The 27,089-nt window shown below is 39.3% G+C and overlaps 1 protein-coding gene across 2 annotated transcripts in view; it reads left to right on the top strand.

Moving 5' to 3' along the window:
• Nucleotides 1–3,926: 3,926 nt before the first annotated feature.
• bic (bicaudal) overlaps nt 3,927–27,089 on the top strand; it is a 36,525-nt gene continuing 13,362 nt past the window's right edge. The window contains exon 1 of one of the 2 annotated variants that reach the window (XM_067151693.2): nt 3,927–4,693. In XM_067151693.2, the coding sequence (XP_067007794.1) occupies nt 4,103–4,651 (549 nt within the window). In that variant the 5' untranslated portion in view covers nt 3,927–4,102 and the 3' untranslated portion in view covers nt 4,652–4,693. The remainder of the gene's footprint in view (nt 4,694–27,089) is intronic. The other variant, XM_067151692.2, reaches the window with a different exon arrangement.

Here is a 27,089-nt window from a genome sequence, read left to right as displayed (position 1 = left end):
TAACTCAGCCCTCATTAAAGTTTTAAATTTCAATAAATCAGTGAAACTTCGTGAATTAAGGTGTATTTTATGGAATGTTGAGGGGTTGAATGGCGTATTAAGTGTAGTTACTGAAAAATTGTTTAGTACATATGACATAGTGATACTGACTGAAACATTCCTAACATCTTATCTCCATGTGCAAGGAAAATATGCAGTGCATAACTTCGCATCTCAAGGCGATAGAGGGCGGCCTAAAGGGGGAAAATCATGTCTTTTAAGCCCAGCTCTATGCCCGTTCGAAGTAGTACACAAAACAGACGATCTCTTATTGGTTGAAACGACAATTTATTGGATAATCAGCGTATATTTTCAGCCAGAATGGAAGTCATACGAGATTATTCAAGAAGATAACACGGCTCTTATACAAGTGGATGACAACAAACATCTGATCCTAGGAGGGGGTGGGGGAATCTCAATTGCCGAATCGATGGATATCAGAACAAAAAATCGCGGACTGTCATTCAATATCTGGAGGAAGAAGGACTCCCTCTGCACAAAAAAAGAAATGAACAGACTTACATAGGACCGAATGGAAGCAGTTGCATAGAGCATTTATTTAGTAACATTGAAAGCCAAAAGGAAAAAAACAACCAAAGCTTTGCACAGAGTGATCATAAGGAAACACATCGCAGTGCAAATGACATTCGCAATAAGAACTGAAATTGAAAGAGATACACCATGGGAGACATCGTCGAGAAAACTAGATATGGACAAACTTAATGACAACGGGGTCAAAATACATACTATATTATAACTAATTAAGGACAGCGATATAGACAAAGCACTGGAAAGAATAGAATAAATCATTAAACACGCGACTAAAAAGCAAAAGTCGCCTATAAGGAAGGCGAGACTTTGGTTCATGTCCAATATTATTTGTTGCTTATCCTTTTTGACAAAGTGAAATAAAATACACTGGTGAAATTATGTTTCGATATTATATATAATTGATCATATAGATCTTGAGATTAAATATATGATCGTGAAATACGGAAAAGAAGGGGTGTAAAAGTGATACTATAACATTTTATTTAATTTCATTACATTACATTACATTACATTAAGGGGTTCACTGACGTTACGATTATTATTAAAATATTTACACGTATTATAAATACAAAATAATATTTCAACAATCATTTTTTAACTTCGCTCCAGCTCGAAAGTCTAAGGTGTAAGATAAAAGACTTCGTCCAGTGGAGCGTTATCTGGAAAAGTGCCCATAACACTGGCAGCATTTCCTCGCTGGATAGCAATTCCTATCCGCTGTCTCAGGAATTTTGTTGAAGAGGTGTCTCCAGTGATTGCTGTTAGTCGTTTGCCAATATCTGAAATCAGACTTTTAGCTTCTTGACACCACGTCCCCATCGTTTCGACTGCGAATACCACGAAGATGTAGTTGTCCGTTATTGCTCTGTATTTCGCCCTTTTATTGCGCACGGTCATTTCTGCAGCAGAACCAGCAGCCTTGCCAGTGTGAGGCAAATGCGATGGTGCTAATGTGTCCACACACGTGGCATCTCACAGGAGAGATCTGCCTTTGTTCCATGGGACTGAAGTCAGACCATCAGGGCGTTTTCCGTCTGTGCGGTAATTCCACTCGGTTCTAGGACAGAAGGGACTTCGATAGATGTAAAAGCTCTTTTGATAATGTCATTAATTGAACAGTGTCTTGAAAATCGGCCAGCACTCTTAGGGCAACTTAAAGCATGGCGTCCATAAACGTCGACTTCCGCTCCACATATGCACTTATGTGACTGGCATAATTTGCAACCAAGACGTAAGCCGATTGCTATTTTAAACGACATGTTATCCATAAGCGTGCCAACATTGGGTGACGGAAAAGCCTTAAGCCATGAGCCCGCTTCCTTTTCCTGGATAGCAAGATGTCGTTTCTGTTGGACATGACAAAATCAAAGAATCGAAATTTCGACGGGTGTTTATCATATCCCAACTTCTTTGTGAATCCAGGGATACTGGAGGACTCAAGTTATTGGTCATGATATTCCGGTGATATCTAGCGTCAACCAGATGGCATATCTCGACATTATCACCGTAATCAGAGAACAGAGACTTGATAAAGTCAGATACTCCATGAGCGGAAGCAAGAAAAGCGGGGATGGAAATATCACTTAATCTACGAATTCCGAGGCCTCTAAATCTTACTGGTAAACACGCCAGAGTCCAGTTATGTTCCTCAAACGGTATATTTAGTAGAGACTCGAGACAACTTCTTGTCAAATCATCAGCCTGGGCAAGGAACGTAGGAAATAACCATAGAGGTGTGGTCCGCAGAAAGTAATTAAATTTCGGAATAAAAATATAGTTCTTTAATAAGAAGTATGCCATGTGAGAATTGATCGCTTGGAGACCATCATACAGCCTCATTAATTCTGTTAGCTTTTGCTTCGCAATTTCCTCCACGGCCTCGACTGTAAGCGGTGATCCAAGCAAGGATAGACTGGAATTTGTTGTATCGTGAATACCGGGAACAATATCTTGAATTGCAGAAATTGTTGTCTCATCTCTCGCGGAACAGAAGTAGAGTTCACATTTATGCGGATTAACTTCCAAACCGATGTTTTTACACTCAGTGATAATTTTCTTTAGATCCATAAGTACCGTATCAGGATTACCGCCGATGGTTCCATCATCCAAATAGAATAGGTTAAGAGGACTGTTCAAGTCTGCGATGATAGGCTGGAGTGCAAGACTAAAAAGTAAAGGTCCTGTTGGATCACCTTGCTGTACCCCAGACTGTGACGAAATAATATGAATGCAAGTATGAAGAAGTATGAAGAATGAGATTTCCACCTAATCAATACTTTATTACAAAATGTTTGAAGTTATCTACATTGAAACGGTACTGGTTTTGACCTGTAAAAAGGTCATCATCAGCTGTTGGTGAACCTGCTTAATAGCGATAGTACGTAAAACATTACTAAAACTAATTTAACAAGAATGCCTTATTCTAATATAATATTGCTTAAGATATATACATATGGTACGATATGGGGCTTAGACTCATTGGAGTTCCATTCAAAAATCTGTGCTGTTGCCAACATTATGTCAAACAATATACATATATACATATGGTGCAATGAAGGGCTTGGCTTGCTGGAGTCCCTTGAATGCCATACACTCCAAAAATTGTATAACAGAGGTTGAAAATACAGTTCCTATTATAGGAAATAGGTGTAAATCTCATTCTTCATACTTGCATTCTTAATTCATCAATACGGACAATGAAGCTGATAGATTATAGAAATAATATGAGACCCGAAATACAGGTTAGAAGGGTATCTATACACTTGCCGAAGGAAAGCATAAAGTTCAGGAATTCTGTCCTTTACTGCATGTAACATGGAGTCTCTATCTATGGTGTTAAATGCATTTCTGAAGTCAATTTTTACTAAGATTTTATTCGATGTAGCATTTAAATGTAGGAAAGTTCGTGCAGAATGGATAATGGTTTCACATCCCTTTGGAATACCAAAGCCAAGTTGGTGTGGATAGTGATACTGGCTGATGGTCCCTTTTACTGCCATGCAAGATAATTTAGCAACCAGCCTTCTAAAGGTGTTCCCAAGTAAATTTATCCTCTTACTTTTATTATTATTATACCGCACATATTATTTATTAATTAAAGAGAATCAGACGTACAGAACTCAATGAGCGACTTAGTTACGTTTATAATATATTTCATTTACCAATCTGTTATATAGCAAAAAAAAAAAAAAAGAAAAAAAAAAAGAAAGAAAAAATGTTGGAACCACAGAGTTAGTAAACGATACCGTTAGAACGTTCGTTGCTTTGGAATAGCAACAGCGTTTCTAAACGCACACGAACATTTTGATGTTCTTTCTTTCATGAACAGCATTGGCAAACCTGCCGTCATCCATTTTCTTCGTGAATTGGGTTTCACGTTGAGCACGTGTTAAAATTCTTATTATTTGTGTTGATGGTACATACAGTCTTGAGGCATAATTCTCTAGTTAAGTAAGAGAAGCTCCTTGTAAGTAGTTTATTACTTTGTGTGTGTGATAACACCGTTTCAGCAATGAATCAAGAAAAATTGAAAAAACTTCAAGCACAGGTTCGTATTGGAGGGAAGGGAACACCAAGAAGGAAGAAGAAGGTTGTTCATGCTACGGCGGCTACGGATGATAAAAAACTACAAAGTTCGCTAAAGAAACTTTCAGTTAATACTATCCCAGGTATAGAGGAAGTAAATATGATCAAGGATGATGGAACAGTTATCCATTTTAACAACCCTAAAACGCAAGCATCGTTAGCGGCTAATACTTTTGCCATCACTGGTCTTGGAGAAAACAAACAAATAACTGAGCTTTTGCCAGGAATCTTAAGTCAGTTGGGTCCAGAAGGCCTAACACAGTTGAAACGGCTCGCAAGTGTGGCTAATAGTGCTGGTGGAAAAGCGAGTATTGAAGAAGATGATGAAGTTCCGGAACTTGTTGAAAATTTTGATGAAGCTAGCAAGGAAGAAGTTGCTGTCAACATAATTGCTGATAAGGATGGAAAAGGGAAAGGTGAAGAAAAGTCAAAGGAGTCTGCAGCAGGTGCAGAAATTAAGGAGTCTGTTAATTAAATTAGCAAGGATACTCCTGTCATTGGATCCCTCCATGAAGAGGTACTTCATTTAATTTGCCTTCTGCAAACATTGGTTTTGGTTTGGTATATACATTTAATTTAATTAGACATTCATTTTAAGAATATACGTGATGGTGACAACGGTGCTAGTTATTTTAAATAGAGCTTAATTATGTTTTAGGATGAGGCGTTTGTTCCTTCTGTTCTAGTTCCATTGACCTTTCGTAGGTGAAAAGCATATAAATATGATGAAACGATCCCTGAATTGGCTTAGGCTAGAGGAAAGATCCTTTATTCTTGCTCATATAGAAGAATTAAGACTGTAATTGTGAGATTTGCAACTGTTTTCTGTGTTGCTATTGGCCGGGGTCAGCTGTTTTAAAATAAAATTTTCTTTTGTCTCCGATAGAACTCGCATCATATGTTCTCACAAGGCTGCCACCTTTTTTGTAAATAAACTGTGCAGTTTTAAATTATCATGGCATGTCCCTGTAACTTTGCTTTTTGTCGCATTTTGGCAGGACTTCAGGGAATGACCCCTTTGCTTGCCCCCATCCGAGCAGTCTTGTCGCTACCCGGACCTAATCAATTCATCCCAATTGTCTGGTCACTAGCTGGACCTAGTTAAATACTTGCGGGAACCGTAAGTAGCAGAGGATGCTGATAGTTTCCTTTGACTGTTGGGACTCCTGTCAGCTGCCCTTTTCCTTGTTCTGTAAAAAGAAAATTGTAAAAATATATATGTAGGAGGAATTAAATCTAGATGATGCAGAGCTGTAGCAATAGATCACTCTGTATGTTGCTATTGCCCAGTAATTATTGCTTTGTCTCTGTGATCTGTGTCATAAATGACAGCAAAATGATTTTCAACAGTACTTCGCATTGAATTTGTGGGATACATGAATGAATTGGATCCATGAAATGTCGCTGTAATATTTGTCCCAAATGGAATATAATTGCTTTAACTCAAATAAACTGTTAAATCTGCAGTAAATTAAGAAATACTACAAAATATTTTACTTGTAGGGAATAATATGGATAGGCTACATACTTAACTGTGTTAAAACTATTTTTTTCTGCTACGTCGCAGCTGCTTCCGTGTGTTTTTTGTTTGTCTAACACTTTCGTGTGTGATGTCTTTGCTCACTGAATTTGTTTGAATTAATTAGGTGTCGTTTTCTTCATTTTTTTGTTTTGCTAGTTGCTTTACGTCGCACCGACACAGGTAATTCTTATGGCGACGATGGGATAGGAAAAGCCTAGGAATGGGAAGAAAGCGCCCATGGCTTGAAGGTACAGCCCTAGCCTTTGCCTGGTGTGAAAATGGGAAACCATGGAAAACCATCTTCAGGGCTGCCGACAGTGGGGTTTGAACCCACTATCTCCCAGATGCAAGCTCAGAGCTGCACGCTCCTAACTGCACGGCCAACTCGTCCGGTTTTCTTCTTGTTGCTCATTCGTTTTCTGCCCTAACTCATTCATTAAGTGATATATTTATTGGTCCAGGGATCATGCTATCTTCCTTTCAACAAGAAAGTAATATATTTATTGGTCCAAGGATCATGCTATTTTGCTGTTTGAACTGACCGCGCTAGTCATATGGACAAAGATAATGAATTCACAGACATAGCACTCCAATTCGTCGGTGCTACGCTGGACCTCAAGAAAGAAACAATAGAAGGCACGAGCAGCGGAATGCAACACAAGAGTCTTGTCTACAGCCCATAAGTACGTATACATATTTCTCTAGTAACAACGGTATTTCTTAACTTACCACAGTTTTTACACTTATACCGCAGTTTTTACACTTTGAGTAAAAGCAATTATTTTCTTCCATTTTGGGACAAATATCAGAGCGACATTTCGTAGATCCAATTCGTTCACATAACCGTATTTGTGTGTGTAAATTTGCTTGCTATGACTAATCATTGTCCCCATCTTTCAGGTTTTTTAAGACTTGCAAGGTGCTCTCCATAATTTTTGTCTAATAATTCTTCTGGCCCACAACTTGGTTTTTACAGGTGGTGGTGGTGATTGTTTTAAGAGGAAGTACAACTAGGCAACCATCCTCTTTTGTTTTTACAGACTACAACATAAATTATAATTGTGACCAACAATATGGAGTGCACTCACTTTGCTAGACACACTATTCAACACTATTTTTGTCTCCAAACATTACTTGTCAAGCCCCAGTGGCTACAACTGTGTTCAAGTTTGATGCAAGAGTTGATCAGGTTCTCTGTGGTGAAACGTCTGCTGTGTAGTACACAAATGATAGTTTCATTTCCTTTGTTCCTGAACCATGTGCATAAACTATACTGCAGTACCATTTCAATGTGTTATATAAAGGGACATTCTTTATCTCTGCAGGAGATTGTCACTTGGCCGGTCGCCAGCGCTGTGAGCTTATTTCCCGCCTAGCACTTTGCTGTAATGCGCTTCTCGGCACCTCAACTTCCCCTCCTTTGCAGTCTGCTGAGAGCTTTATCAGCATAAGTGTAGTCAAGTGTTCACGTGTTTCGTACTCATTGGGTCTTTGCTATGCCATTTTCATTACATGAGCCAGTGTATGTGCATAATAACTTCAGTAAGTACAAGGAATCTTGTGTGAAAGCACACTATGGCTCGTGCTGGCCGCATTGCAGCAAAGTGCTCAACGGGAGACAGGCTCGCAGCGCAGGCGACTGGGTGAACCAACAATTCCCTGCATAGATAAAGAATGCCCCTGTATAACCTATTAAATGAATTCTGTGTAGGCTAAGCTGCGCAGTGGCTTTGCTGGAAGTTTTACATTAAATGTATCGCACATTTAGGACAGAGGAAAATCGTAGGAAAATTATGTGAAGCAATAGCTGAGAGGATATATCCTTCCCTTATGCTTGCCAGGGACTGACCAGCCTACCCCAAGAAGTGCTCTTCCAATATAGAATTGTAACGGAGACTGCGTAAATGTGCTTATTGCAACCATTTTATGTTCCTATTGGCCGGCTGTGGTAAGTTTCCCATTGCCTCCAATCATGTCTGATCACAGAACTGCCACGTTCCATGAAAATAATGAAACTGTTATAGGGTGTGCTGAATGCGATTGCTCTATACTTAACATGATTCGCTCTGCATATATTCTGTAAACAGACCAATTGTCTGTCATTTCCTAGACCTAACCAAAAGAGACCAGTGGTTGTCACTGGGCTATAGAGGCGTACCCCCTTGCTTGCCATGCACGTCTGGAACCTGTTTTGGTTAGAGCAGTTTAATTGTCTGAGCAGCGCCATGATGGATCTCTGTCCTGTCTTTTGCAATCCGCGTAAAGAAGGTTTACCATTGTTAGAAGATGATGTTTTCATTGCGACGTCCTAGAACCCGCTAGGGGCGGTTTCTCCATAAGGTTGCAGGTTTGCGCTACCCCCATTAATTTTTAATGTTTATTTTAGGTAAGTTTTATAATTTGGATTACTCAACTACTGTATTTTCATTCAACAAGATAAACCTTTCAAGAGCTTGAAAGAGCAAATATTGACTACAGGAGACTACAAGCCGGTACTATTAGATGTTCACTGCAGGAGCCGAAAAGTTTGCAGCGGAGAGTCAACCTGAGGTAGGATGAAACCTGGGCTACCAGAGGGGTGCGCGGGGCTGATCGAGGGGTGCTTTTGGCTGCTAGAGGGGTGCGCGGGGAGAGGAAAACATAGGCGTGGCTTCTTATACATTGCTTAAATGGAGGTTTATCAACCTGGCTCCTCCTACCACGGCCGACTTGATGCGTCGCGCTAGCTAGCACCTTGCAGTGCAGCGAGGGATCCAGTCAGCCGTGCTCCTACGAAACCAACTACTAGTAAAGTCGTTAGAGACCGTTGGCGCTCAATGTGAGAATCAGTTATAGAACAGGGATGTCACCTAGCGACATTGGATGGAAGTTCATCTGTTGGATATATAACTAATGGCTTTAAATTTGAAAATAAAAACCGCCATTTCTTTCAGTATAGTTTTGAGCTTTGTTATGTGCGTAGGGTACAAGCTAAGTAGCTTATTGATTTTATTGTGTAAACATTCGTGTCAGCGTGTGTGTATTTTTATTATTGTGCGTTTTAGCTGCCTCTGTGGATCAGCGGTAGAGTGTCGGCCTCCGGATCCCAAGATAGCGGGTTCAAACCCGGCAGAGGTAGTCGGATTTTTGAAGGGCGGAAAAAAGTCCATTCGACACTCCATGTCGTACGATGTCGGCATGTAAAAGATCTCTGGTGACACATTTGGTGTTTACCCGACAAAATTCATTAAATCTCAGCCATAGATGCCCAAGAGAGTTTCGGTTTACTCGGTCTGCCATCTAGTGGGGGCCTAGAGTAAAACGGAACTTCTAAATTGACGAGCAGACAGCCAGATGGCGTCAAATTGAAATGTCTGCACACGGTAGCTGAGGCCATACGATTATTATTATTATTATTATTATTGTGCGTTTTTATCAGTTAGTGGTATTTTGCCAGATCATAAATACGGTGCAGTCTTTAATGTCTGGGCCGTTTCCGCAACGGACCGCCGAAGAAAAATCCGAGGTGAAACGAATGGGTAGGCCCACGCAATGTTTAATTTCAAAACCAGATACAATACCGGAATTAGGCTACCTCAGAGTGTTTCGTTTCAATATGGTAAGAGTTTTTAAATGAAATAATGTTACTGGGTTGTAGTAATATTCCTGAAAATAGAAATGTAAAATGTTTGTTTTATTTTTAATAACAAAAAGCATTGCTGATGTATCTGGATTTGAAAATTAGCCTGTAATCATATTATGTCAATGGTAAAAATTGTGCACCACTGAACTTTTAAGTCACCAGCCGCCACTGGAACCCACCATCCCGCCCTCAGAAGTACATTTACTTTTATATATTTAAATCTAAGAATTTCATTTTTGTCCGTATTGAACTGAGAAAGGAAGATAGGAAACTTAAAAGGGTCCACCTTTTTAATACAATAAATGTTATAGTTTATTTACAACATATATTTACACTTGGGACTAGTTTTGACGCTGTTTGGCGTCATCTTCAGCCAAAATGTGGGAAATAGGCCAGCATGTAGACATTTATATTACACAAGGCGTTGCATTAAACAATACACATCTTACGAGGAGATAAAAACAGGGATGTCTGGGCCGTTTCCGCAACGGACCGCCGAAGAAAAATCCGAGGTGAAACGAATGGGTAGGCCCACGCAATGTTTAATTTCAAAACCAGATACAATACCGGAATTAGGCTACCTCAGAGTGTTTCGTTTCAATATGGTAAGAGTTTTTAAATGAAAAAATGTTACTGGGTTGTAGTAATATTCCTGAAAATAGAAATGTAAAATGTTTGTTTTATTTTTAATAACAAAAAGCATTGCTGATGTATCTGGATTTGAAAATTAGCCTGTAATCATATTATTTCAATGGTAAAAATTGTGCACCACTGAACTTTTAAGTCACCAGCCGCCACTGGAACCCACCATCCCGCCCTCAGAAGTACATTTACTTTTATATATTTAAATCTAAGAATTTCATTTTTGTCCGTATTGAACTGAGAATGGAAGATAGGAAACTTAAAAGGGTCCACCTTTTTAATACAATAAATGTTATAGTTTATTTACAACATATATTTACACTTGGGACTAGTTTCGACGCTGTTTGGCGTCTTCAGCCAAAATGTGGGAAATAGGCCAGCATGTAGACATTTATATTACACAAGGCGTTGCATTAAACAATACATATCTTACGAGGAGATAAAAACAGGGACGAATATAGAAACAATTGAATTGTTGAGAAAGCAAAAGTTATACATATTAAAAATAACCTTAACCACACATCTTGCAGTGTGAAAATATTCGCCTTGAATGATTCCTGAATACAAAACGCACGCGCACACACTTCTGAAGAGCCAGCAGGCAGGAAAAAGTAAGGTGAAACCTTAAGAGTTCTTTTGAGAAGAGTTCATCATTTTTTCTATGTTCCGACTAAGTAATGAAGTCCCCCTTGAGTTCCTGATAAACTTACACAACAGGAAATTCTCCTTCACTCTCAACAATAGCTATAAAGACCAACGGTAAATTGTATTTTAAATACTGTGCAGAGACGTGAAAGCATGATCTTGAACATGATATAACTTCTTTGAAAGTCTCTCTCTATATTACATAGCTTCATTAACACCACCATTCTGTAGATGCACAAAATAATCTTGTAATCTTCACAGGTCCGGTATTCAGCTCGACAAGAATATAAAATTGGTATTAAGGAATACGTTTTCTGAGAGTTTGGAGGTAGACTGTGCCAGTATTTGTGGTGTATTGTTGCAGCGTTACGTGTAGGGTGGGGGCAGGTTTCTATGATGTTTATTGCGGGACATAAGGCGGTAAAGCTATGGCGCGAGATGAAGAGGAACAGAGCGTGTTGGATAGTTTAGGTCTGGGTAGCGGCCATTGTTGGATTAGGAGGGGAGAGGGAAGGAGCGGTAGGGGAGGAGGAGTGGAAGGAGGAGAAATATGGAGGGTGATGTGGTGAAAGTGTGTGGTGTGACAAAGTATTATGCATAATGTGAAAGACAGATCTGTTTTTCGGGATATTCATGTTTTTGAAAAATTCAATGAGAAAGTCGAATAGGATCTTTGGCTGAAGATGACGCCAAACAGCGTCGAAACTAGTCCCAAGTGTAAATATATGTTGTAAATAAACTATAACATTTATTGTATTGAAAAGGTGGAGCCTTTTAAGTTTCCTTTACTTTTATAACCAAATAAAGAACAACACTTGCCATTGTCCATTGCTGAAGTAGCTAGCTACTGTGTAGAGATGAGAAGAATGCAAGAATGAGGAACGTGGCTGCAAGCACGAACTTCCTGTTCTGCCCAGACAGATCGGCTCTTACCTGCTCGTATCTGCTACATGAAAACTTTGACTCGCACTTTACAGTGTCAGCGTCTTGCCTGATCTAATCAGATATGTGAATACTCAGATGAGTATGTAAGAATCTGTCTGATTTTTTCACGTAGTTGATTCATATATTACCGAGCTCGATAGCTGTATTCGCTTAAGTGCGGCCATTATCCAGTAATCGGGAGATAGTGGGTTCGAACCCCACTGTCGGCAGCCCTGAAGATGGTTTTCCGTGGTTTCCCATTTTCACACCAGGCAAATGCTGGGGCTGTACCTTAATTAAGGCCACGGCCGCTTCCTTCCCATTCCTAGGCCTTTCCCATCCCATCGTCGCCATAAGACCTATCTGTGTTGGTGCGACGTAAAACAAATAGGAAAAAAGAAAAGAAAGATTCATATATTGCTTTGCCACAACTGGTATTGCTTGCGCATACCAAATCACAGCATTAATAAGAGCAAAAGTCTGCAATATAACTGGCTAAACCTTCTGCAGCGTTATTTCAGCATGCTTTGAAAGCCTGCATTATTGCCTTGATAACTTCGAGCGACAGAGTTGGAGAGAAAGGTTCAAAGTTTATAAACTTGGTAGATTATATCAAATCTCAAGTTGATAGTGCTAATTAGTTCATACGCAAGGGAAAGTATTTTGAGGCAGGTGCCACTGTTTCGATATCTTTGGGTTTCTAGCAAAATAATTACTCTTAGTACACAAGGGGAGCCTCCGTGGCTCAGACGGCAGCACGTCGGCCTCTCACCGCTGGATACCGTGGTTCAAATCTCGGTCACTCCATGTGAGATTTGTGCTGGACAAAGCGGAGGCGGGACAGGTTTTTCTCCGGGTACTCCGGTTTTCCCTGTCATCTTTCATTCCAGCAACACTCTCCATTCTCATTTCATAGCATCTATCAGTCATTACTAAATCACTTTGGGAGTGGCGACCCCATCGTACTAATAGCCTATATCTGTTTCATTCATTCCATTCCTGACCCGGTCAATGACTGGAAAACAGGTTGTAGGTTTTCATTTTCATTTTCAGTACACAAGGACGTTGTTTATCCAGCCCTCATTAATCCGGATCTCCGGTTTATCCGGATCGAAAATAATTTAAAAAAGTTACTTGTACAGTATTTCTTTCACGGGATTGATTCTACTTGAATGTCTTTTCCGCCAAGGATAGTTAAGGACAGGAATTGGAAGTAAGTCGGTCGTGGTCTATCAAAGGTACCAACGCGGCATTCGCCTAGAATTGAGAATGGGAAACCGTGGAATCTTCTGAGTTCCTTGACACATTTGCACGCATTCCTGGATGCTTGGACATAGATGTGAACGACGTAAGTGACTGGTTGAAAAATTGTCATTCAAGCTACGGCGTAATGACAGATGAATAAATTATTGCCTCTTGTTCCTCAGCAGGTAATGACGAGAGTGATAGTGAATTCGAAAATGAAACCGGCGCTCCATCAGAAGAAGCAATGACTCGTGGAGAAGCAAAAATGCGGCTGGACAAACTGATGCCCTATTTAGAATCCCAGACTGAAACCACATTGGCAGACCTGATGTTAGTGAAACGTCTTCGTGATCGTGCTGCGGGCAAACGCTATACAAATGTAAAAAAGGAGGTCACACATCATTTTAGTGCATAAGACAGTCGTGAATATAAGAAGAGTGTTCTTATATATTTTTGTTCAGTTGAAAAAAGGTATTACTATACGACTTATCTTGATATATAACATGTACTGTATTTGATTTTTAGTTTTCCGGATTATCCGGATTTTCGATAATCCGGATCAATACCAGTCCCACTTAATCGGGATAAACGAGGTTTTTGTGTAATGATAAAGCATACCGTTTAAAAAAAACTATTTGCTTTACGTCACACCGACACAGATAGGTCTTATGGCGACGATGGGATAGTAAAGGCCTAGGAGCAAGAAGGAAGCGGTCATGGCCTTAATTAAGGTACAGCCCCAATATTTGCCTGGTGTGAAAATGGGAAACCACGGAAAACCATCTTTGGGGCTGCCAACAGTAGGGTTCCAACCCACTATCTCCCAGATGCAAGCCCACAGCTGCGCCCCGCTGACAGCATGGCCAACTCGCCCGGTTACCAAATTTCGAGTTCCAGTATTTTGATTCACGTTGTTTTTCAATTTCACTGATGTCTCATTATCCTTGGCATAACTCTCATCTGTTAATCTCTGTAGTGTCATATTTATGTAATGAATCCATCTTAATTTTAATAAAAACTCACTATCATATATTATATAGGCCTATATGATATTATACTTTAAGTAAATATACAGTTTACTTATTTTTCATTTATTTCAGTTAGGTTGTTTAATGATATGGAATGGTATGAAAATGCGTCATAAAATTATCTTATCTTTTGTGAATTAACATAAGCAATGAAATTCTGTCGACCTTGTAGCTATACCTATTTTGAAACTTCTCTTGATATGTGGGTAATAATAACATACATACTACTTAGACCATTATGCCTTTCAGCGTTCAGTTTGCAAGCCTCTGTGAATTTGCTAAACACCACCACAATCCTCTATTTGTAAATAATAATAATAAATGTCCGGAAATTTCACCAAAATCGAAGTCTTTAATTTTAATAAAGTGTTATAATTCTTCCTTTTCTCCTAGGGCACGTACTTCAGGCAGAGTTGTGGTCACCTTAATCAGGCTTTCCTAACCCTCTGGAAACTACTAAAAGTTTAGGGAACTGCACCTGGCATGTATTACTTCCCACTGACTTGAAATCAATCAGCTGTTTTCTGTTATATATATCTACACCTCAAATTTTATCGATAGGTACAACAATATATACATATCTTATAAACGAGCATACGATAATAATGAACCTTACACAAATAAACCAAAGACTAGAAAGTTTCCCACAAACATTTGAACATATTGTATATAACAAAGATAAAAGTATGTGGTAAAACATGGTTCGTCTTCTTAATACATCTTGCTAATCCGAAATTAGAACATAATTTCCAAATGCTGCCCATTTATAGGCCTATGCAAACTGTATCCACTACGAAAAACCTCCAAGCTTCTACATGTAACATATCAAATAAATTAATAATGAATTACACGTAATAATGTATGTCTTGGGGTTGTGATATCTGTCTCAGTACAATAACATAGTTCGTATCGCTTTACAAATGCATTAAGTCTACAACATAAACATTTTTAGAATAATAAAATAATAAAGTTTGCACTTTCTATCAAATATTTTATTTATTTATTTATTTATTTATTTATTTATTTATTTATTTATTTATTTATTTATTTATTCATGGAGCACAAGATACAGCTACACTGAACAAATTTTACTTGCACTGTCAGCAGACTAATTAACAAATGTAAACTTTCATAATAAAATATAACAAACATAACAAAATATAACAAGATCAGGTACACAGCATACCAATGACAACTGTCCAAATCGAAAACCATGTGAATGTCCATTTTCATAGCCAAGTCGTCATGGGTCAAGATGATGGTATAATCCCTTCACATCAACTTACCTTTAGAGACTATTTACACTCCTCTTGAATATGCTTTTATTTGATGCTATATCAAGCTCTTGCCTCCTACTAAGATTGTTAGAGTGTGTTGGGAGGCGGATTAGGAAAGATCATTGAAGTATTGAGTGCTGTGTGGGGGGGAATGTGTAGGTCTTTTGGTTCTGGTGGAGTGGGAAGGAACACGGAGAAAGAAGAGTGAGACAAGATGTGCCGAGCGGTAATGCCCGTTTAAGATGCTGTGGAGGAAACTCAGGTCAGCTACCTGTCGTCTGATGTGCAGCGGTGACACATTTATTGCCCTTAATACCTGCTGCGTAGACAGGTCTCTGAGCTTGGGGTTTCTGAACCTTACAATTGCAGCAAAAAAGGACACTGCTCTGCCTAACTGGTTAGTGTTGGAGGGGGAGGCTGTTGTCCAAATCGGAGAGCAGTAGTTTAAAAGAGGTTGAATGATCGAGAGGAAGAAGTGACGAAGAGCAATGGGGTCAGAAATTTCTGTGAAGCGGTAGAGGATGCCTAGTCATTTCATAGCCGTGGTTGTATATGTTTCTATGTGTCTCTTAAATTGTAATTTTGTATCGAATCTTACACCTAGGTCACGCTGTTGCATAACTACAGTGATGGGCTTGTCGAGTAGGTAATATGATTACAAGTGATGAAAATCATTTTTCGTCCGTATTGAAAGTTTCATAAACTGTATATAGGATAATATCTTTTGTTTATTTCCACCTATTCAATACATTACAAGAAGTTGGCATTTACTTTAAAACATTATTCAGATGAGACATGTTTCGTCTCTCACTGTGAGGCATCTTCAGTCATTATCAAAAACCTTATTATTTTACCAGGTATCTGGTTAAAGATATTCAAAAATGTGTTTGATGATTATAAGAGGGGTAAGATTTACGTTAGTTATAAACATGTTCATGAAGTAACTAAAAATCAAATATATTGATAAAAACATATGTAGTTCTTTGTTGAATAGGACTTGTTTGATTCTACTATAGTAAGAGAAGGTGGCTTGAAGCCGTAGTCGTTAATAGATGTCTAATAGATAGTGGAAGGCATAAAATATCAGTTCTATGAGAATATACATTACATTCAAATGATACTAAAAACTAGTGGATTCAAAGGTAGTACATATAAAATGTTCAATGAAATAACTATAGATCTAATAAAATGATAAACACATATGTAGTACTTTGTTAATTAGGACGTCGCAAGATTGTACGGCTTAAAGCCGTAGTCATTAATAGATGTCTAATACATAGTGGAAGGCATATGAAATCAGTTCAATAAGAATATATAATACAAACAATTGATACATAAAAACTGGTAGATTCATAAGAGGTACATTTAAAAATGAAGGCGTCGTGTGTATATTTTGACTTATATCTTTTTACCATATATTTAGCAGTTATTTGACCTACATTTCAAACTTTGACTACGGCTTTAAGCCATCAACTGTCTTTTATAGTCACATGACGCCTTCATTTTTAAATGTACCTCTTATGAATCTACCAGTTTTTATGTATCAATTGTTTGTATTATATATTCTCATTGAACTGATTTCATATGCCTTCCACTATGTATTAGACATCTATTAATGACTACGGCTTTAAGCCGTACAATCTTACGACGTCCTAATTAACAAAGTACTACATATGTGTTTATCATTTTATTAGATCTATAGTTATTTCATTGAACATTTTATATGTACTACCTTTGAATCCACTAGTTTTTAGTATCATTTGAATGTAATGTATATTCTCATAGAACTGATATTTTATGCCTTCCACTATCTATTAGACATCTATTAACGACTACGGCTTCAAGCCACCTTCTCTTACTATAGTAGAATCAAACAAGTCCTATTCAACAAAGAACTACATATGTTTTTATCAATATATTTGATTTTTAGTTACTTCATGAACTTGTTTATAACTAACGTAAATCTTACCTCTCTTATAATCATCAAACACATTTTTGAATATCTTTAACCAGATACCTGGTAAAATAATAAGGTTTTTGATAATGACTGAAGATGCCTCACAGTGAGAGGCGAAACATGTCTCATCTGAATAATGTTTTAAAGTAAATGCCAACTTCTTGTAATGTATTGAATAGGTGGAAATAAACAAAAGATATTATCCTATATACAGTTTAGGTAATATGATGTCGGTAGAGGCGATTTACGTATTGTTATGGTCATGTGGCTGCATTTTTGTGGACTGGGGATAAGTTTCCAAATATGGCACCAGTTTGAGAGGGCATTAAGTGAGAACTGTAGCCGAGGTGCATCTGCTGGATTCCTGATCTCCCTAAATATCTTGCATTCGTCAGCAAAAAGTAGGGTATTCCCTGTTTCGGATGGCAGATCATCCATGAACAAGGAAAACAGCGAGGGGCCAAGAGCACTGCCTTGTGGGACACTGGAGGTGACTGGTAACCTTGATTATTACAGTAGGGTAGTATAAAGGTTATCAATATGGTGCTCAGTAAAATGCTTTGAAGACTATGCGAAAATATGAACGATGAAGTTAATTGAATGAACAGTTTGAGACTGAATAAATGGCATAAAATACAGTACTGAGGAAAAAAATGAAAATGTAGTCTGCATGGGGACACAGTAATCTTGGGATTTTGAACAGCTATGAAAGAATTAAAAGTGTGATTAACAGGATTCCGGTTAATCAATTTCATCATCGCTCACTGCTAGCGGTTGAGCTAGGTCAGAATCAGAAGATGAATCACCACTCTCCCCATCATCGTCACTGGATTCCATATACCCTAAGCGTATGATAAAACTGTCTACTGCATCTTCCATTAACCCATCCTTTTCCCAGAACTTGTTTTCAAGGTTGATGACTTGTTGGTCGAATCCCTCCCAATCAGAGGGAGTCACTGATGCGATAGCATTCGCTGTCACTTCCTGCAGTTTTGTTAACAGGATGTCACCCGAAATGTTCTGTTCTCGTACAGTTCTTTTGATTTTGGCCCAGGCCAGTTCGATAGCATTGAATTCACGCATGTAAGGAGGCAAGTGTAAAACCGTGTGCCCATGAAATCTCAGTAATTCATTGAACCGGTATTTTTTTTTCAGGATCTTTGGACTTCTGGATCAGTTCAAAAAGCTGACATTTTTTCATTTCTTCAGAAAAATTAACGTTATTCTCTCTTAACCATTTCACCACATCACTTTTAACAGCATAGCAAGAAGGTACTTTGTTTACTTCAGTATTGTGATAAGGAGCCTTGTCATTTACTATAACTCTTTCAGAGGGAAGATTAGGAAGAGATTTTTCATTCGCCCACGTATGAAAATGTACTCCATTCATTTGGCCATAGTAATTCCCTGTGGCCTTTCTTTCTCTAAAAATCAACTTTGCTCCATCAATAAACCCACTCTTAGAACAAGCATGGACAAGTATAAGCCTTTTTGAAAAGCTTCTGTTGGTCATTACGCCCTGAACACTGTCACTGCCAACATCTTTTAAATGTCAGGTTATTGTCTACCCAAGATTCATAAATATAAATTATGTTCCTGTTCTGAGAACGGTAAATTCTAATGCGTCTTAAATAGTTACTTCGCCAATAAACAATGTTAGGGCACTCAATTAGTATTTTCCTGTTACTGGTGCATCTCTTCCACTTGAAACCCATATCATGTAACAACTTTCTTAGTGTATGCCCCTTCCACGAAAAGTTCACTTTCACTTGAATTGCCTTCAGCAGCTTCGGTGCTGTGGGAACAATTCTCTGCTTTACATAGAAGTCTTTTGACGTGTCTCATGATTCCCCTATAAATTCATCACAATGAAAGTTGTGTTCCTCTGATCTAGGCTGCTTCTTACCTGGAGTACACAGTGAAGACTCACCAGCAGAAAGCCCTTCATTTACAATCTTTGAGATCGTTCGAACAGATACGCCGCTGTAATTAGCAGCCCGCAAGTTACTCTCTGTTACAAAGTACTTGAATTTTCCATGTCTAGCTTCCTCATCACATTGGTTTATAATATTCCTGATCACTTCTCTGGCTTCACTGTGAAGGGTCTTTCCCTTCTTGCGTACGACAGATATTATGTTGTCTTTACAAAGCAGTTACACACAGAAATAACAAGAGAAATTAAGAGCAATAACAGATAAATGGCTAACAACTGAGAAAGGAACACGAGCGAATGCAGAATAACACACAGCAGTGAACTCGGACACAGCTGGATTACAACTGACAAGATCGATGAGCTCCCGTTAGAAGATAATATAAATTCGCCTGGGTAGTAGAGGAGTGGCTGTGGTAACCATTGCATTTGTGGCTCTGCTGGTGAAAACCCCTTCACCCCGTGCCTCACTGGGCATGTGCATTCTTCTGATCTAACAATACTTGCATTCCTATTGGCCAGTGTAAAGTCACATGTGACACCATTCCTGTCAATCATAACTAGATTATATTACCTACCCAGGCAAAATAGGCTTAAAAGCACAAACAGAAATGATATAGACGGGGACGTGTCAAATCAAACATAATATAATGCTCTATTGCCCTAGGCCAAGTAGAATGCATATTATCGTCCTGGGATAGTGGGTGTTTTGAAAAAGTATGGAGAAAAGTTGTAATTCAGCTTTCTACCACTACACCCGATCGAATACGCTGTAATCGCCCCATGTCAATCTCGATTCTGAAAAAGTATAACCGTTCTTATTCAACTTTCCTCCACTAGCCTGCAACATAAAATGCACTACTATCATCCTAATCCTACCATGACCAGTCCAGACCAATGGTGTTTGTACAGGGGAAACTAGGTCTAAAGCATCTTTGTGGCTCTAACCTGGGAGCTTACGCTACCAAACCCCCTTTGCTTGTCCCCAAATCGCTGGTCTTGCCCACCCGCACCCTAACCAACCCAGATCAATGGTCTTTTCCACCCCTACCCTAACCTCTTCAGACCAATGGTCTTTCCCACCCCTACTCTAACCAGTCCAGACCAATGGTGTTTACATGGGAAACTATAGGCTTAAAGGCACTTTGTGGTTCTAATCTGGATGCTTATGCCCCCAGGCCGCCTTTGCTTCTCCCAAAATCGCTGGTCTTATCCAGGCCCTACCCTACCCTAACCTATCCATACCAATGGTGTTTACACAGCAGGAAATGGTCTTTAGCATCCATTCTTTCCTCTTTTGGGGGTTTATGCTGCCTCACCTTAGTTCTTAACTAGAGAGATTGGCAGCTCTGTCGACCGCCCCGACCACATCTTCTGTGAGGAGGTCTCGAGAAGTAAACAGAAGACAGTTACTCTCCGTGGAGCTGAGGCTCTAATATTGGAAGTCACGGGTTGGAATTTTGATGTTCGCTTCGAATAGCTCTTAAAATGGTTACATGTGGTGCTTTTTCATGGTGTCAATATCTGCTGAGATAATGGCATTTTTTCTTAAATGGAATTATATGGTATGCGGCAAAACAAACTACACTTAAATTATTGCTCATCTCCTGTCCACGTTTCGCTAGCAGCAAATTACTTATTGTATTAAATAGTTTTACGAATGGTGCACTCAGTGTTGTGTTAAATTATGCAGTTAGAGTTCTTCTAACAGAAGTAGTAGGCATTTATTGTGGAACATAATTTCTGGTCAAAATACAGAGTGGGGTATCAGACTGGGCAGAGTTTACTTCACGTTAAAAATCAGTATGATGGGTGGTATGAGGAGACATCAAAGCTTTCGTTAATTGTCGTTGACAAGTCCCTTCATATGGGATCAAGCTTAAATCAATGAAACTGGACAACAGGACCTGAAGAACTATCACTACAAACTAGAATCATGGACGACTTCTGCAACAGATGTTAAAATCCCTACGGCTTAGTCTACGGTGAACATTGCTGAAACTCTGTGTGAGCGATAGGTCTGTTCAGTAGATGTTCAAAGTGCTGGGTGAATTTACATAGGCCTGCCACAGTAAAGTGGACCAGCTAGTTTACAGAGACCTCATTATTACCCCATTCTTGCAGGATTTTTGCATTATCATGCTTGAAACTTACCCCTCCAACGACAATGGATACAGTAAGATGGAGCTACAGCATATACTGCGGGGGAGTCGCTTACCCTTCTGCAACGACACTTAAGAGATTGCGTAATTTCTTGTGGAACTCCATTCCCATACCCTTTTTACTCCCTGGATTTTACAGCCCCAGATGCCTACATATTGGGCATGTTGAAAATATCAGTTTTCAAGTCAGATGACTCGCCTACAAATATTCAAATTACCGGGCAAGTTGCCTTGTGGTTAGGGGTGTGCAGCTGTGAGCTTGCATCTGGGAGTTAGTGGGTTTGAACTCCACTGTCGGCAGCCCTGGAGGGGATGGTTTTCCGTGATTTCCCATTTTCACACCAGGTAAATGCTGGGGCTGTACCTTAAGGCCACGGCCGATTTCTTCCCACTCCCAGGCTTTTCGTATCCCATTGTCGCCGTAAGACATATCTGTGTTGGTGCGACGTAAAGTCAATTGTAAACAAAAATGTTCAAATAACACGATTACATAATTTTTTTGTCTACAAAATCTTTGTTCGTCAACATGTTCAATAATCTTCAGAAACATTATGAACAATGTGTGGCATGTGATGGTGCACATTTTGAACACATACTGTACGAACACAAATAATATTTCATTGCTGTTTATTTTGCTCCATATAGTATGTATTTTATACCTAGCCTTTAAAGCTATGGACAGTATTCATCACTGTGATTATTTTGAAAATTGGAGAAGTACTTTCCGAGAAAATGTAATGTATTCAAATGCGCATGTGCCAGCCACGGGCCTACCTGTTCAGTTCAATCACAAACCAGGCAGACAAAAGATGCACAACATATAGAATATTAGCTGTTGACATACAGAGTTCTTTCACCTTCTTTTGGCAACTTCATATGTGCCTATAGATACATTGTTAAGAAGGTAAGATTTAGCACCTTTAATATCATCATAGGAACAAGTAGAGGAGCATCATCTAGCCTATGAGATGGGTTTCCTTTTCTATCCACCTTCCTTTTGTTAACTGTTATATTCCAACTCTGACTCTATTGGGTTTGCGAGGCCAAAGGAGTAATATAGTCGCTCACAAGCCGTCTCAAGTCTGATTCCTGTACTTGTTTTTAATGTTCAAGATACGATGGCCCTCAGTCATGGCCAGGAACTACTGCTTACGTCCGGTGTTTTCGTTGGGTACAGTTGTGTGCTAAATTCATTATGGCTCAGGCGGTCAGTCGTTGGTGATACAATGCTTCCTTTCGCTTATACTTCGTTAGCCCCTGAACGATCATCATACATATTGAAACTGGTATTACTTATCGAAGTAGGGCTAAGGTGTTTAACAGGGACAGTACCTGAATGAGCTTCTGCTGCCCAGTCTAGTGTAGTTTATTACTTCAGGGCCATCTTACGTGCCAAACTGCTTCCACATCACTTGTTTTTGCATTTGTACCACTCAGTTTCTTTTGTAAAATCCATCTTGTTCCATCATAAATGCAAGACTTGTGTGATGACTACTCAGTCTGCTGACATGCCCACTATCGTCTACAGACTATGATAAACACCAGCGCTGCTTTGCGCAAGGGCAATGGTACTGGTATTTTGATTGTGTTGTACCTATGACATTAATTCTTTTTTGCAATTTGCATAGTGGAGTCTATTATAGTTTCAGGCAGTCTGCCTCTGCGGTCTGTGGGCTAAACATATTTCTTTTTTGGCACCATTGAATTTCCTATACTTCCTAGAAACCAGTAGCCTGTGCAGAATGTTAACAGTTTGTGTTTTTATAATTTTTTTGAGAAAACCAACAGCTGAGTGAATGTAAACATATTGCAGCAACATGTGTACATATAGGGAGTAAAACAAAGGATATTAGTTGAATTAGATCAGTATATTGACAGATGCTACGATAGTGAGTTTGAGATTTGTAGTGAGGATAGCCGAGATGAGTAGCTCAGGCGGTTAGATCTCTGGTCTTCTGAGCTCAATTCGGCCAGGTTGATCCTGGCTCAGTCCAGTGGTATTTGAAGATGCTCAATTACGTCAGCCTCTTGTCGGTAGATTTACTGGTACTTGAAAGAACTTCTGCAGAACAAAATTTTGGCACGTTGATGTCCCCAAACCCAAAAAATGCAAGTTGTAAAACAAATAACATGTAAAAAACAATTAAAGAAAGTAATGTGGAAGCAGTTTGGCATGTAAGATGGCCCTGAAGGAACTTAAACTACATTGGAACTTGGCAGGAGAAGCTCATTCAGGTACTGTCCCTGTTAAAACCTTAGGCCTACTTGGATAAGTAATACCAGTTTCAATTCTCCAGTTCAGTTTGATTGGACTATAGACCTGTATATAAACTTCCATCTGGTGTCTATGAATGTGAATATTTTGAATACATGGTTGGTAGCAATTTTTTTTTTTACAAAATTAGCAGATACTGCGAACTTGCAAGGGGTCCATGAGACAGAATGGTGTAAAAATAGAGAAATATTAGGGAGATGCCATGCTTGAAGAGAGGATAGCATTTATAGGCATTCTAATTTATATGGAGATGTATCAGCTGCCTGAAAAATGGTTAGCATACTGGCCTTTGGTCTAAGAGGTTCTGGCTCGAGGGCTGGTGTTTGATATGTCTTTCATGAACAAAACATGTCAATTCTGTTTTTATTAAGTATCTTTTTCAGGTAATATCTGTCATTAAGTTTTCTCTCTCAGGTATTTTCTAATTTTATTATTCCTGGATTATCTTGACTGACCAAACAAACTTCATCTAAGCCTTTATCCTATTGGTGTAGGATCAAGGAACACAATTTCTTACAATCAAAAATAACATTACGCTGTAGGTGGAAAAGAATGTTAACAAATTTTTTGAGAAAACCAACAGCTGTAGGCAGTATTGACAGTGGTGTTAGATGCTGTGTGCATGATTCATTACCATTCAAGATCTCTCTCATGCAATTTCTCAGTTTTTGGGGCAGTGTCAATCTTCTGCCAAATAGCATTATTTGTAATGTGGTCAAGGTAGGAGATTCATTCGCATTTTGCAATGCAACATACACATCTCCATATCGTGATGTTGGTGCTGTACTGTTCTCATAACTGGCCAGCAATCAAATCCATAGATAGCTTCTGGACGATCAGCTGGACAGTATATTTTTGACTTCAGGTGTCTCAGCATTCTCATGTCACAGAGCACCCCTGTTACCTCCTTCCATCGTACCTTCCAGCATGTCCTGGCTCGCACTTCAGTGTTGGTGTTATTACTAAATAAATGAGATCCGAAGTAATGGAAGGTATGTCATCAGTAGGTATCCACTATTGATGTGAAGACGAAGACCAAATCTGCTGAGGGCATTATTCCAGCTTTGGACCTAGTGTTGCAGATCATGTTTGGACGTGCTGGCTAGCATGACATCATCTGCATAGAGTGAGTTCCAAGGAACTTTGTTTTGTAGGTTTCGAGTGATTGTGTCCGTTATACAAATAGTGTAGAGATGACAAGGCTGAATCTTTATGGACACCAACCTTGATCGAAAAGCTGTCTGATATACCAGCAGCGCATTGTATTCTAATCCTGCTGTTAACACAGAGCTTTTTAACCCAATTAAAGAGCTGTTCCTTATTTTAAATACAATTCTGTAGAACAACATATTCGTATTGGTCCACTTGTTCAATACAATGTTGATACAAGTCACTTAAAACTAAATTGTATGTACACTCATAAAATAGTAAAATTAGGATGTTTCAACTCTTTATGGGTCATCTTCAGCTAGTATACATGAAGTAAAGACCTCTTACAATTTCCAAAGTGAAATACATAGACAAAGAAACATGATTGATGGAGTAGTTTAGTGTTGACACACACAAAAGTCTTCTTAAAACATCATGCATTGTTTTTCACAGTCTTAATAACATTTTACAGTGAGAACAAAGGGGTTGATCATTATAGTATGTTTTGGTAGCTACAGTCCAATGCTAATTATAAAATGCACCTGACTGGAGGAGTTGTTTCTCGTGTTATTCGTTGGACTTCTTGTCATGCAGAATATATTTATAACTTACATTCTTCAGTCTGCCGAAAGTGATTTTGAATAAATAAATAAATGTATAAACTACCTGAAAAAGAAAGATGCTAGAGACAATGCATTCTAGATTTAGCTGGACTAGTGAGAGGAGAGGAAGCACAATAGTACATCAAAAAGTGTGTCCAGCTCCATGCCTAAATGGTTAGCATGCTGACCTTTGGCCCAAGGGATTCCAGGTTTGATTCCCAGCTGGTTCGGAGAATATAACCTTAATTTCAGGTATAATTCTGTAATGTTAGTTTAGGTAGTTTATAAATTTGTTTATTCTAAATTAGTTTCGGCAGACTGAAGAACCTTAACAGTTATAAATTAATTGAGTGAAAACTGAAAAGCGATGGCTTCAGATATTTTTCACTCTACAAAAATTTAATATGTGAGTGATTGCTCGACCTATCGCCCTATACGACTCCTCTGTCATACTTTCAAGATCTTTGAACGTGTACTTCACAGCAGACTCAGATGTATTGTCTCTGTAACACCAAACCAGTGTGGATTTGTTAAGGGATGCAGTACCATCGATGCTATCCATGCCACACGCCTCTTGATGGAAAAGCACAGAGAGAGACAGAAGAGTGTATACATGGCATTTCTAGACCTAGAAAAGGCTTTTGACCGTATCCCACACAAACTTATTTGGCAAGCTCTTCGCTGTCATGGCGTCCCTGAAGAGTATGTAAGCTGGGTGCAACTTCTGTATCGCAATTCCACTAGTGTCGTCAGGAGTCCTGCTGGAATCTCTCCGCCTTTTGATATCACTGTGGGTGTTCATCAAGGTTCTGCCCTTTCACCATTGCTATTCATCCTCTGCATGGATACGGCAACAGCTGACATACAGACTTCACATCCCTGGACCCTTCTTTATGCCGATGATGTGGTACTTGCACAAGAAACCCGTCCTGAACTCCAGCATCAGGTTCAAACGTGGAAGGACAGACTGGCTGAAAATGGACTGCACCTCAATATCCAGAAGACAGAATACCTGGAATGTGGACCCAAACCAGAGGTACCATAAGTATCAGTGAAGAAGACCTGCAGAAGACCATGCAATTTAAGTACTTGGGATCCGTCGTCACCTCAAACTGTGACACCACTCCTGATACTCGGATGAGGGTAAATGCAGCTTGGCTCAAGTGGAGACAGGTCACTGGAGTCCTCTGTGATAAAAAGATGCCTTAATATCTAAAGGCAAAAGTTTATAAGAGTGTGGTACGGCCAGCAGCGATCTATGGGACTGAATGTCGCCCCATGACGAAACAACAGGAACAAATGTTGACAACCATGGAGATAAAGATGCTTCGATGGTCCATGGGTCTGACCCGATGTGACCACATAAGGAACACGGACGTCCGGCAAAGGTTTGGTGTCGCGCCCATCATAGACAAAGTGAGGGAAGCCCGTCTCCGCTGGTACGGCCACGTCACGAGAAAACTGGACGACTCAGTTGCCAAAACAGCGCTCCACATCAGCCCAGAGGGAACAAGACCACGAGGAAGACCGGCAAAGAGATGGACTGACAACATCAGGGCAGACATGCACAGTGTTGGCTTAACACCAGAAGATGTCAACGACAGACAGAAATGGAGGAGATGTAGCAAAGCAGCAGACCCTGCAAGTCGGGATTAATGCTAAGAAAGGGAGAGATTCAATACATACACATCTCCACCTTTAAATGGAGTAATATTAGTCATACAATGTTTCAGTTCATTTGAATCATCTTCAGTAACAAAAAGTTAAAATTTACATAATTGATGCTAAAAGAATATGCTAAAACACAATGAAGAAAAGAATGAAAACAACTAAGACATGATGCCTTGTCAGGGGAAATCTGGACTCATCTGTGGACAACACAGGTCTCCATTGGCAAAGTTGCCAGTTGATGTGGGTACGGGCAAACAGAAGA

This window comes from Anabrus simplex, chromosome 7 (genome assembly GCF_040414725.1).
Source record: "Anabrus simplex isolate iqAnaSimp1 chromosome 7, ASM4041472v1, whole genome shotgun sequence".
Lineage (NCBI taxonomy): Eukaryota > Metazoa > Arthropoda > Insecta > Orthoptera > Tettigoniidae > Anabrus > Anabrus simplex.
Note: the sequence above shows the minus strand (reverse complement) of the source record. Positions and strands in the feature narration are given on the sequence as shown.